The sequence below is a fragment of the Leucoraja erinacea genome, chromosome 7 (assembly GCF_028641065.1).
Source record: "Leucoraja erinacea ecotype New England chromosome 7, Leri_hhj_1, whole genome shotgun sequence".
NCBI lineage: Eukaryota > Metazoa > Chordata > Chondrichthyes > Rajiformes > Rajidae > Leucoraja > Leucoraja erinaceus.
The window spans coordinates 28879538-28892808 of record NC_073383.1 but is presented as its reverse complement, the minus strand read 5'-3'; the positions used below and the strand labels follow the sequence as shown (position 1 = coordinate 28892808).

At 41.4% G+C, this 13271-nt stretch overlaps 1 protein-coding gene across 2 annotated transcripts; it reads left to right on the top strand.

Annotated features, from left to right (window-relative positions):
- The first annotated feature begins 1477 nt into the window (after window positions 1-1477).
- Window positions 1478-11437, top strand: nr4a2a (nuclear receptor subfamily 4, group A, member 2a). 2 transcript variants are annotated; one of them, XM_055638083.1, is made up of 8 exons: window positions 1478-3311; window positions 5077-5197; window positions 6192-7051; window positions 7789-7918; window positions 8442-8605; window positions 9147-9349; window positions 9508-9686; window positions 9826-11437. In XM_055638083.1, the coding sequence occupies exons 3-8, from the start codon at window positions 6194-6196 to the stop codon at window positions 10080-10082; spliced, it is 1791 nt and encodes a 596-aa protein (XP_055494058.1). In that variant the 5' UTR covers window positions 1478-3311; window positions 5077-5197; window positions 6192-6193; the 3' UTR covers window positions 10083-11437. The 2 variants fall into 2 exon arrangements, with proteins under 2 accessions (XP_055494058.1, XP_055494059.1); XM_055638084.1 differs by having other exon boundaries at window positions 1479-3311; window positions 6210-7051.
- Window positions 11438-13271: the final 1834 nt, after the last annotated feature.

Genomic DNA, 13271 nt, shown 5'->3' with positions numbered 1-13271 from the left:
GGGACGTAATGGACATTTTCACCCGCGTTGTTAACTTTAATTACACGTTCTGTCCACTGGCTAGTTCGTAGTTTTTCTAAAACCATTATTGATTATCTCTTCCCTCCCCATTAAATGACTGAATTGTATAATAAACTATTTCCCAATTGATGGTTGACACCTGCAAAGTGTCTTGATGGTTGACACCTGCAAAGTTGATTAGGTTGACACTGAACTGCAGATGTTGATTAACAAAAAATATATATGATTAGATTTTTAGTTCAGAACTGCTTATTGAATTTGCAAGTTTAGCTTTATTATAGCCCCCTTTGTCGCGGTAGAGTGAAAGGCTTGTACGGAAAGAACTAAGAATGTACTATTGTAACAGTTCCAGCCAAACTGGCGGAGAGTTAGTGTTTTATCATATGGCCCAAAGAGGAACAATGAAATTCTTACCTGCAGCAGCACAACAGATGTGTAAACAGACACCATAATAAACAACAACAAAAATGCAATGTTATAGTGTGAAACCAAAAAAACAAAGCCCCACGTCCCTACTGAAGAATGCTAGTGTGAAAACGTAACATAAGAAACATTTAAAATATTACACCACTAGTCATTTTTAGTAGCAAAAGTCACTGACGGACACAAAGTGTCGGAGTACCCATTGCACGGTGCGTGTTTATATGCGATTACTTTCATTGTACTGTAATGTAATAACAAGGAAGATAGACACAGCGGAGTAACAGCGGGTCAGGCTGCATATCTGGAGAACATGACATTTCGGGTCGAGACCCTTCTATAAAAACTTTATTAACCAGCAACTGCAGTTCTTTGTTTCTACAAGAAAAAGTCATTGGTGCAAATAAAAATGTGATTACTATATATTAATATTTTATACTTTTGATGGCCTCTCCCTGTGACTTCCCTGCACTTAAAAAAAAAGTGGCCTCTAAAAATATCCGCAATGTCTTAATTTGGTGTTCTCGAGTTTCCGCTGGAGTTTAAAATAGTCACGTTAAGCCCAACCCCTGAATGCATCAATTGCAAGCTGCCAGAGCTGCTATTTCTGGCGAGCCCAGCCCGGGTTCTTTGCGTCAATGGTAGCGTTCCTGCGTCAGCCGGCGCTCTGCTGGTCGCGGCCAGCGTCCCTATCACATTTTCCTTTCGTTCATTAAATCGCTTCGCCCACGAACGCTGACGCTCCATTGCAACAAGCCGTATTAATGAGCTCCCTGCCTCGACTGGCAGTAGTTAAGGTGGCCTCCAGACTTTCTCCCTTCCCGCCACATTGTGGCAATTTTCACATGTAGCAAATATATACACACATTGCATTTGTCACTTTTGCAATTAATACAGCCGAGCCCTTCCCATAACAAGCATTTAAATCGCTGGTTACCGGCCTTAATTCTTACAATTAATTCTTACAAAACGTGCAATTGATTGTATCAACGAAACTTCCTGTCCACAATCCTGCATTTGTCAACTTTTGCTACCCATGCATGCTGCCGCATGGACCCCATTATACACATTTTAATTCCTAGTTACCTGTCTAATTCTTATAAAAACGCGCATTTAATTGTAAAAAAACAAAACTGCCTGCTTCACGAAGCACCATTTCTCCCCAAACACTCCATTAGTTACTTGTGTAATTAGTTCTGTTGCACAGATCCCCTCTCCATAATAAGCATTTAAATTCCTAGTTATCCTAGTCTAATTCTTACAAAACGTGTGGTTTTATTATAAAACCGAAACTTACCGACCCACAATCCTAAATTATACCTGTTGATTTTTTTTTAAATTCTTGATGTTTTCTAAGAAGTACCTTCTCCAGAATGCAATCTTAATGAGTGGACTCGCTCTGTTTACATTTAAATGCAATGCAATTCATAATTTGTGGTTTGTATCAAGTAAAATGCACGGGTTATAAGCATCAATTAAGGATTCCCAAAATACTTATATAAAGCAACAACAACAAAAAAGGAAATTCCCTTAGGATGCCAAATAAACCGCTCACCACTTTCCTTACCGGTTGATTATGACTTTAGACACTCGGTGACTAGATACGTCATAGGCATAGTTGAAATAAGTAACTGCAGATACTGGTTTACACAAACGGACACAAATATGCTGGAGTAACTCGGCAGGTCAGCAGCATCTCTGGAGAAAATGGCTAGATGACGTTTGGTATCCGGGCCCTTCTTCACACGGGCCAGAAGGGTCTGAACCGAATACCCCGAAATTATATAATGTTAACCCGTGGATGCACTTTTTTTATGGAGTATGGCAGAGATACAATCTGAACGCGTTTAAACAGATACATGAATGAGGTGTCCCGACCCCAAACGTCACCCATCCACCTTCTTCACAGATGCTGCCTGGCCTGCTGAGTTACTCCAGCACTTAATTTCCTTTAAAGTCACAAACGTAACTCAACAACGACCTTAAGACATAGGGACAGAATCAGGCCATTCATCCCACCAAGTCTACACAATCCTGGCTAATCTGTTTCCCCCTCTCAACCCCATTCTCCTGTCTTCTCCCCACGACCTTTGACACACTTACTAATCAAGATCTTGTCAATCTCTACTTTAAAAATACCCAAGTCTGTGACAATGAATGCTGCATTGGAACAATATTAGAGCATTCAGTTTATCGAGTCTACTCCGCCATTCAATCATGGTTGATCTATCTTTCACCTCAATCCCATTCTCCTGCCTTCTCTCATTAACGCCCTTACTATTGAACCATAAAAGTATCCTATATTTTGGCTTCCACAGCCGCCCGTGGCTTGCTATAACTAGTACGTGGTATAAATAACTCCAATGCATGAGACCCAGATTCCATAATCGGTCTAAAATGTTCCAATTACATGTTGTCTGTGGAAATGCCGTGGGGGAAAGGGAGGTGAGGAGGTTGTCCCGAGTCACGGTCTTGCTACCTTAAAAATCCACAGCGCTAACGTCACCTCGGAAATTTACCAAAGAGAGACTTGGCCAACTGTGTGTTACGGGCCCGGCCCCCGGGCGTTCATTGGGCTTGTCTACGCTGACGCTTGCTGACGCTCGGAGACTTAGTTACACGCTGCCAGTGGAAGAGAGGAGCTCACATAAACAAAGGCACATTGGAGAGTAGGGCCAGTGCGAGTCTGATCGCCCGCCTTGCATGTCGGGGACAGCAACCTGTATCGACCACTACCACCGCTGCTATTGCCGCCGCCGCCGCTCCACAACTTCAAACGTCAACATACAAAACACCGCTGCACCTCCAAATTTCACCGTCTACACATCCTGAGATCTACAGTTTCCAAATGAGAGGTGGATAAGAAGCAAGTAAGTATTAAAACGTTTGAACCCTTTGCACGGCGCGTGTTTATGTGCGATTACTTTCATTATAGTGTAATGACAAGGAACTGCAGATGTTAGTTTATAGACACGGAATACTGGAGTAACAGCGGACCAGGCAGCATCTCTGGAGAACATGGATAGGTGATGTTTTGGGTCGGGACCCCTTTCTTCAGACTTTATTCTATTCATTGTTGCTCTTTCTGCGTGTCAGGGCTGAGGCTTTTTTTTCCTGAGGATTTGACGTAGCGAGTCAAATGAATCAGTTTGACAAACGTATGTGTGTGTGTATCTGTGTCTGAGTATGTTTGACAACAGTTATTGTATTTTTGCCACGGAGATCGCAACTCTGCTATTAGGCAATTAATAGACAGGCTCTAATAATAGTTCTAAACAATCGCTTGAATGGGTATATTTCCACCGTGGAAACCATGGGTTATGTCCAGTTTATTCCGCATGGCTTTGTTTTTTTTTAAAATACTGTCGGTCACCTGCATGCACCCACCTGCTACCCCGTACAGCTGTCTAGGATGGGGGCGGTTATTGTGGGATCTCCCTCTACACGTGTCTTTCTTGCTACCAGCAACGCGAAACATCTAAATTAAAAGCCCTGTACCAAAATTTGCCAAAGACCCCCCCCCCCCCCCCCCCCCCCCCCCCCCATTTCAACGCATAAACATCGGCATCCAAAAGATTTGCAGAGCAATTTGTGTCGGTTGACAGTAAGTTAGAATCCGCAGTTTAATATGGATTTATTTCAGAGATGTTCAGTTATTACAGCTGACCGCAAATAATTGAGCGACGCGAATTGGGTAAATTGTAAATTAAATGGCTGGTCTTTTTAAAACATGTACATTGCGAGATTGTTTAGCTAAGCGTCTAAGGGGTATCTGTGCATTGAATGTATACATGTTGCAAAAAAACTTTATTTTAAGACGCACGTTACTGCATTCACTGCTTGGTCTTCTCCGGAGCCATATAATAAAACATTCAGTAAAAATAAGGGTTTGTGTAAAGAACTTTGCAAGCTGTGTTTTACTAATCGTTTAACCCTCGCCTCTTTATGTGAGCAATAATGTCATTTGAATGAATATTAGACAGTTACCTTTCTATGCCTCTGTGGCGTTCCAACTGCCCGCCTGTTTCTATCTGTCTATATCATTGTCTACCGCCTACCTACCTGCCGAATTGTTTTAACTCTTGTCTGCATGTGGTTCCTCCATATAAAAGAAGTGTAGAAAATCGTGCTTTCACATTTCCATGGGTGTAATTTAACACTTGGGATAATTAGGTCTAGCAGCGACGCGTTAGAAAGAGCAAACCCGCCAACTTCCTACAACAATCTTCCCTCTAAATTTAAATGATTAAGTCCCCTACCGCTTTTATCATAACCATCTCTGGGTGCTCCTGTGGGCTACTGTCTAATGAACTGCGACCTAGAGTGTAGAATCGTTGATTCCGCTGTTTAGAGTCCATCGTATACAAAATATGTAAGGGGTTTAGAAATGTACACGATATTTCACTCCAAAAGGGAGAAATAAATCAGTGATTGACATTGTCCATGGAGTTGTATAGATCCACTCCATTTGGTTTTGCCGGTGAACTTTGGAAACACGAAATCGAGGGGGAAAAACGACAAAAGGATAACGTGTCAGGTTGTTCGTGAAATTCAGTGGAATGTAATGCTTAATCTTCTATTAAAATGAACAGCTAGCGTGGCGTAGATCAATGATTATTTTCCATTTGCTTTCAGGAAAGGTTTCATTGCAATATCGCCTAAACTGCGATTTTATAAAATTCCGAATTCTGCACGGTTGGAATATAAACCACAACAGTGTCTACTTTCCATTTCTTTCGCAGTCATTTGGCAGAAGGTACGTCCCTTTGATTGCGCAGTTAGTCTATAAGTGTTAATTAAATTATATTGCCATTCTTGAACTCGCCATCGAAGATAATATTCTCTATACGTTTCATGTTTTCATTAAATTGCGGTCGCTGCCTTTTGATGGGGAGAAACGCCTAACAAATGTTGGAAAATAAAGGACACAGAGTGGTGGAAGAACTCAGCGGGTCAGACAGCACCTCTGGAGAATAGTGGACTCAAAGATACTGCCTGACCCGCTAAGTTCCTCCGGCACTTTGTGTCTTTTTTTTTCGTAAACCAACATCTGTAGTTCCCTGTGTTTGGCAAATATTTGAGGTCCACGCGAATATTTAAAAAAACTAAATACATTTCCATGTTGAAATTAATTTAAAAGATAATAAGGATGTAAGGAAACAGTGACAAGTGGTATGGGTTTGGACGCAAGGAACTGCAGATGTTGGTTTACGAAAAGGACACAAAGTGCTGGAGTGACAGCGGGTCAGGCAGCATCTCTGGAGAATGAGGAAACAAGGAATTGCAGATGCTGGGTTTCAAAAAAAAAGATACAAAGTGCTGGAGTAAGGAATAGAGGGATATAGAATAACAAGCAACTGCAGATGCTAGTTTATACCAGAAAAAGTAAAAAACATGCTGGAGTAACAGCGGATCAGGCAGCATCTATGGAGAACATGAATAGGCGACGGTTGGGGTCGGGACCCTACCTCCGTGTATACGTTTAATCGATTTTAATTCACACACCCTATCAAGTAATCCACTGGTTAAAACTGAATAATTTAGGGCTAATAAAAAATGAACTGCAGATGCTGGTTTATACCAAAGACAGACACAAGATGCTGGTGTAACTCGGCGGGTCAGGCAGCATCTCTGGAGAAAACGGGGATGTTCGGTTTAGATCCCGGCAAAGGGGTTTGGAAGGTGATTTAGAAGTAGAAGTCGTGTGTATTTAAATGGTATGAGTACATGTTGAGAACTTTTATTTACAGCCATGCCCTGTGTTCAAGCTCAATATGGGTCATCGCCTCAAGGAGCTAGCCCTGCCTCTCAGAGCTACACCTATCACAGTGGGGAGTTCAGCAATGACTTCCTAACGCCCGAATTCGTCAAATTCAGCATGGACCTCACCAACACCGAAATCACAGCCACCACCTCGCTGCCCAGCTTCAGTACCTTCATGGAGAACTACACTTCCAATTACGACGTGAAACCCCCTTGCCTGTACCAGATGCCTCTGTCCAATCAGCAGACCGCCATCAAGATCGAAGACATCCAGATGAACGGCTACCACCATCAGAATCACCTCCAACACCCATCGGATGAGATGATGCACTCCGGTTCCATGTACTACAAGCCATCTCCACCCCCGACCCCAACACCTCCGGGCTTCCAGGTCCAACACAACCCATTGTGGGACGATCCCAATTCTCTTCATAGCTTTTCTCAAAACTATGTAGCTACTACCCATATGATAGACCAGCGGAAGTCGCCCGTCTCCAGACTATCTCTCTTCTCCTTCAAACAGTCTCCTCCCGGTACCCCGGTGTCCAGCTGCCAAATGAGGTTTGATAACCCCTTGCACATGTCCATGAACCCGGAGACGGGAGGTGGACATCATGTGGTGGACAGCCAGAATTTTGCTGTCCCTAACCCCATCCGGAAGCAAGCACCCGTGGGCTTTCCCGGTCTCCAGATCGGCCATGGATCTCAACTGATGGACAACCAGGTGCCATCGCCACCATCTCGCAACTCTCCGTCGAACGAGGGCCTCTGCGCCGTTTGTGGGGACAACGCCGCCTGCCAACACTACGGGGTGCGAACATGCGAGGGTTGTAAAGGCTTCTTCAAGGTAACTATTTCATTTGAACATGTTATTTTCCAGACTCAGAATAAAACGGAAAGGTTAGGTTTGGTGTTGGGCAATTATCTTTCAGGGGGGGTTTAAGTGGAATCAAATGCAGAGAGAGGTGGTGAGAGAGAGAGAGAGAAAGAGATGAAAAATCAACGTGTTTATAGCAGAGTTATGAAGGCGCACTGTTAAACTACACAGCCACACGCATTTCTATTCTGCACCGATTTAGTCTTCTGGCAAGTGTCCTGTTTGGTGTGATTGTCTCAAATACAGATGGCAGCCAGCGTCTGCGGCACAAACTCAGCTGACTCCTTGAGATTTAATTTGGTAACAACATTAAGCCGTGTCTAAGTTAACCAAGTGGAACATAATTCCCCATGGTAAAATTAAAGTGATCTCTTTATTTCGGCACCGTGACTGAATAATCTTATCATTTTAAATCGAAGGGTCTCGGAGGGATGTGAATAGTATGAATGCCCACGGATTTGTATTTACACTGTGTCTGCGCCTCTCCTTCCTTGCATATAAAACACAGCGTGAATCGGGGATTGGGGCAGCCGGTAACAGCTACTCTGGATTCTGTCAATATTCGCCCATTGAACGCGGTGCAAATTAACTTGCTTTTTAAATCTCCTTTATTAAAAAAAAACAACATCATATGTGTGTCGGATATTGAGCACATTCATTGGTAATTTTATCCATTAATATTCCCCCCTTTTTTTTTGTTTTCGCAGCGCACAGTGCAGAAAAACGCTAAATATGTTTGCTTGGCTAATAAGAACTGCCCAGTTGACAAACGCCGCCGTAACAGGTGCCAATACTGCCGCTTTCAGAAGTGCCTCGTCGTTGGCATGGTGAAAGAAGGTAAGGGTTTTTTTTTGAGCACCGAATGTAACCCTCCCGTAATAACTTCTACAATAAAGCACACGGTGTTTTATTTTAAAGAGATGAGCGGCACAGTGGCGCAGCGGTAGAGTTGCTGCCTCACAGCACCAGAGACCCGGGTTTAATCCTGACGGCGGGTGCTGTCTATACGGAGTTTGCACTTTCTCGCTGTGACCGCGTGGGTTTTCTCCAGGTGCCCCGGTTTCCTCCCACATTCCAAAGACGTGCGGGTTCACAGGTTAATTGGCTTCGGTCGAAATAAAAGTTAAATTGTCCCAAGTGTGGGATAGTACTAACGTATTGCAAATTGTAAATTGCCCCTGGTGTGTAAGATATTGCCAGTGTACGGAGTGATCGCTGGTTGGCACGGACTCTGTGGGCCGAAGGGCCTGTTTCCGCGCTGTATCTCTGAAGTGTACATTTTTTTTGTAAATACATTTGATTATCAGGAATGGCTCAGACCGCAAAGTATTTCTAAGTTGTGTTCCATTTATGTTCCCAGTTGTTCGCACCGACAGCTTGAAAGGCCGCAGGGGTCGACTGCCGTCCAAGCCTAAGAGTCCTCAAGAACCATCTCCGCCGTCGCCCCCTTTAAGCCTCATCACAGCCTTGGTCAGAGCCCACGTCGACTCCAACCCTGCCATGCCCAGCCTCGACTACTCCAGAGTGAGTCCTACAACCGCTCCCTGCAAAGCACCCAAATAATTCTAGATGTCTAAGCAATTTGACAACCTGCGCTCTCCGGGTCACTGATTCAGCGCGACTAGACTCATCAACACATTAGGAAAATTATATATTGACTTTAAGGGACCACTGTTAAAATCGAAAGTGACATCTTCCTGGACCAGAAATCCACAACGTTAACTTATAACGGAATGCACTGATATTATAAAAATAATTAATGAATATTAAAAAAAACTAAATCAATAATATTCGGAATGGGTTGACAACAGTTGATTTAATTTGTTAACACTGCACTGGAATGTTTGATGTTTTGTAATAAATGTGCATATATGAATATACTCGAATAAATCACTAGCTCAGAATATATACTCGAGCATACTATTTTCTTAATCGGTCAACAAGTAAAAATACAACAAATAAAAGAAAATGAAAAAAAAAATTGTTAGCAGAATGATCATGTGTACAAAGCAGATGTCAGTTTGACTCCATTCCAACCGGTGTGTATTGCTCTTTGAAACTCTAGTTCCAATCCAACCCCGAATATCAGATGAGCGGCGGGGACACCGAACACATCCAACAGTTCTACGATCTTCTGACCGGATCTATGGAAATAATTCGCAGCTGGGCAGAAAAAATCCCAGGCTATACCGATTTGCCAAAGGAAGACCAAGACCTACTCTTTGAATCGGCTTTTCTGGAACTCTTCGTGTTGAGGCTGGCTTACCGGTACATATACAATCCTAATATAACACAGACCCCTTTCCCCATTCCCTGCCCCATCGACCATCAATTATCTCAATTTTATTGTCTTTGCGCTAGTTATTTAAAAAAAAAATCCGGTTTCTTACAGCAAAGGCAATTAGTTGCGTTATTGTTAATTCCAGATCCAACCCCGTGGACGGCAAGCTGATATTTTGCAACGGCGTGGTTCTGCACAGATTGCAATGCGTTCGTGGCTTTGGGGAGTGGATAGATTCAATTATTGACTTCTCATCTAACCTGCACAGTATGAGCATAGACATCTCAGCCTTCGCCTGCATTTCTGCCCTCGCTATGGTTACAGGTCAGCTCATTTTTATTTTAAGCCTTTAGCCCTAAACCCTACAAATAAGAGGAACAAAAATGCTCTTTAACCCTTACAGCGCCGCTCTAGCGGTGTCTGGGATCAAGCTTTGGCTAACGTTCCCATTTATTTTTTTCAGAGCGACATGGGCTGAAGGAACCCAAGAAGGTGGAAGAACTTCAACATAAAATTGTAAACTGTCTGAAGGACCACGTGACTTTCAACGGAGGAAGCTTAAATCGTCCGAACTACTTGTCCAAACTTTTAGGGAAATTGCCCGAACTCCGAACCCTTTGCACACAAGGTCTTCAACGCATCTTTTACCTGAAGCTGGAAGATCTCGTCCCACCGCCTACAATAATCGACAAGCTCTTCCTCGACACACTACCCTTTTGAATGCAAACCCTGAGCATTTGGACTGAGAGGGAAAAATAAAACAGACAAACAAAAAAGATATAGAGAAACTATAACAAAGGATGTGATTCTACTGCCCCAGAAAAGCGGCAGAGACATTTCTACAATGGAAAGAGACCTTGGTGCCAAATGCATTTGCAAAAAGACTTGCAACTTTTTGCGCTTGTTTAAGAAAAAACTTTGTATTGCAATCGTTTACTGAACTGGATTCACAGCAAATAAACCTTCAAAACGTGGTATATACAGTTTTTTGATTATCCGTTTTATTGTTTTTTGTTTGATTATTGACGAGGCGGCTTCTCCCAAGAATAGCGTCCCAAACACATTTTGATAGCACTCATAATTGCAGTATATAAAATGAATATCTGTTGGTATGGTATAAAAATGGTGTATAAAAACCTTCACCTTCTTTAAAGCTCGTGCTCTTTTTGCAGTTATATGCGGTAGTATTTGCAAAATAATGAATTAGTTGATATAAATACAGCAATTATGCGATGCGTCCCTAAACTGCAACAGTTGTAAATTATCAAATCAAGTTGTTTTGCTCTGATTATTTTACTGATTGGATTGAAATGTAAGAGTGAAGAAATGTAAGATGAAGACCTATTAGCGGTTAGAAACCAGAATGACCAAGCATGTGAATACCATCGCAAGACTAATCTTCATACTTGTATGTTGGAAATATTATAGGCACTTGGTATTTCTTGATGGATTATGTCTACATTATGGGAACCTAAGAAATTGTATTCCAGACACTATGTAGTCTGTTAGTTTTTTTTTAAAGACAAACGTAGTGTTTGATATCTTGTTAGCAGATGCACAATTTTAGCACCTGGCTACAAGTATACACTAACTGGCATCTTAAAAGAGATACATCGTGTTTGTATAAATCGTTCAACATTCATTGTTTGTAAGTGTTGTATGTACTGTTGATGTTGATAAAAAGTTTATATATTATTTTTTGGCGTCTGACATGAATTTGCATGCTCCTGCTATTGGCGGTTTTCAGAGTGCTTCTGGAGGCGATGTCCTGCAATCTACTGAGCACTTTGTCCCTCTCCCTTTACGTCTGCAGAAAGGTGACCGTTGTCATTTCATGTTTCAGTGGGATTTTTAAAAGAAAGTATTTACATACATGTAGGTTTTACTTTGTATATTAAAATATATATATGTATGCAGTACGTATACATTTTGACCTACAAGTCACTGCCTTTTCTATTGTGTACCTTACATTTAGAAATGCTTAAAGTATGTTTTCTGAGAATTCTTTCTTTGAGAAAGAAACATTTAATGTTTACAAAAATAAAAAGATGTCTTCAAATAGCTGTTTCGTGGATTCCCGTGTTCTTAATCCAAATCAGACCGTTAACCATCCCTTTGCAGCATTACACTCAATTTAGAATATGTCATCTTCATTGTTATTCACACAAAACACCAATTTCACCCAACCACACACCCATCAAAGCGGTTCTATCCACTGGAGAACCTCAGAACAAAACAGTAAATGTGCAAATAGGTGTGAATTGATAATTGTATTAGCCGATCACAAAGCTAAATGTTAACGTGACCCCGAACTGTATTTTTAAATGAACCTTTGGGGCAAATATTTATCGCGCAATACGTGAATAGATGCTTTGGCAAATTGTATACAAAAAGCGAACACACTTAAGTATTTTCTCAACGCTCGCGTAAAGTCTAAGGCTTGCGGTGCGTTTGCGCTATCCATCTATCCATCTAACCCTCTCTCTAAATAGATGTACACCCACACGCACACACACGCACACACACATTCACATTCACAAGCACACGCACACGCACACACACACACACACACACACACACACACACATATGTATATAAAATATACACACATATATATAATATACACACATATATATAGTGTGTGTGTGTTTGTGTATATATATATATATATGTGTGTGTGTTTGTATATATATGTATATGTGTGTGTATATATATATAGATATATATCTATATATGTGCGTGTGTATATGTGTATGTGCAAATATGTCATCATATGTGTGTTTGTAAGATTTCATATATCAATTATAGCTGATTACATTATATAGTTATAAATAATATGTGTGTGTGTATATATATATGTATGCATTTATACATATATGTGTGTATATATATATATACACACACACACACACACATACACACATATATAGATAGATAAAATCTTGCAAACTCATACATATTACACACATATATCTGCAGTATTTTATATATTTTATATATTTTTTATATGTCAGAAATGTCCCATCAGCTTAAGTACCTTTGCTAATGAGAAATGTAATTAAGTTTTCCGACATCCTATCTGAATAGCATTTGGTTATCGGTTATTCATGTATTCTGTCTTGGGATTCAAATAAATTAAAGAAAATAGCTACCCAGAGATTTCTCGATTTCATGAATGTCACATGATGAGTTCCTCTTGTTCCCAGATAAGGAATTCAGATTAGTTTCACAGTGCAAAGATGCGACTAGTTTTTTGTTTAATCCGCGCAGCGTCTCGATAGCCGCAAATGAAGAAAACCTTTCCTTGTTATCCTTCCTTGACCCACACTAGACATTGCCGAGCAAGATGCGCGCTGTTACAAACCCGATGTTTCCCCGTTCCCACTCTTTTTTCACCAATTCCCCCAGTTTTCCAATCGAAATAAGCCCGACAGGCAATAGTTCCGATGCTGATGGCGGCTTCAAACTAACGTGAAATTGTCAACGGATCAAAACAAAGTTTGTAGCAACAGGATAGAAGTGTCAGTAAATGTTAATCTTGTTATTAGGGACAAATCCCCAAAAAACGGTGTGAGGTAAATTATAAACGTATCACTATTGGGACAGTGTTACCCTAACATCATGGGATACCTCCTAACGGGGTTTGAAACCTCAATCAACATATAATAATTGTCTCCTTGTCTCCCTGTCTCCGGCCAGCTTTAAAACAGTGCCCGCAAATTTCGGCCCGCAGGTCCTGGTGTTTTAAGTACTCAACCCACACCATCCAAAACTTCCCGAATTGAATCGAAGCATGTTCTCTAAACCAAAGCACCCATAAAATAGGGTGTCTTGTATTTTTAATGTTGAAAACGTGGGATCAAAGTTAAATTTGATCTCGCATTTACATCACGATATCGCAACTGAGAT

Bases quoted from the DNA above. Each gene is read 5' to 3' on its own strand.
- nr4a2a (XM_055638083.1), top strand. From the start codon at position 6,194: ATGCCCTGTGTTCAAGCTCAATATGGGTCATCGCCTCAAGGAGCTAGC. The intron at 7,052-7,788 runs GTAACTATTTCA...TTGTTTTCGCAG, and splicing joins GTTGTAAAGGCTTCTTCAAG to CGCACAGTGCAGAAAAACGC. The intron at 7,919-8,441 runs GTAAGGGTTTTT...TTATGTTCCCAG, and splicing joins CGTTGGCATGGTGAAAGAAG to TTGTTCGCACCGACAGCTTG.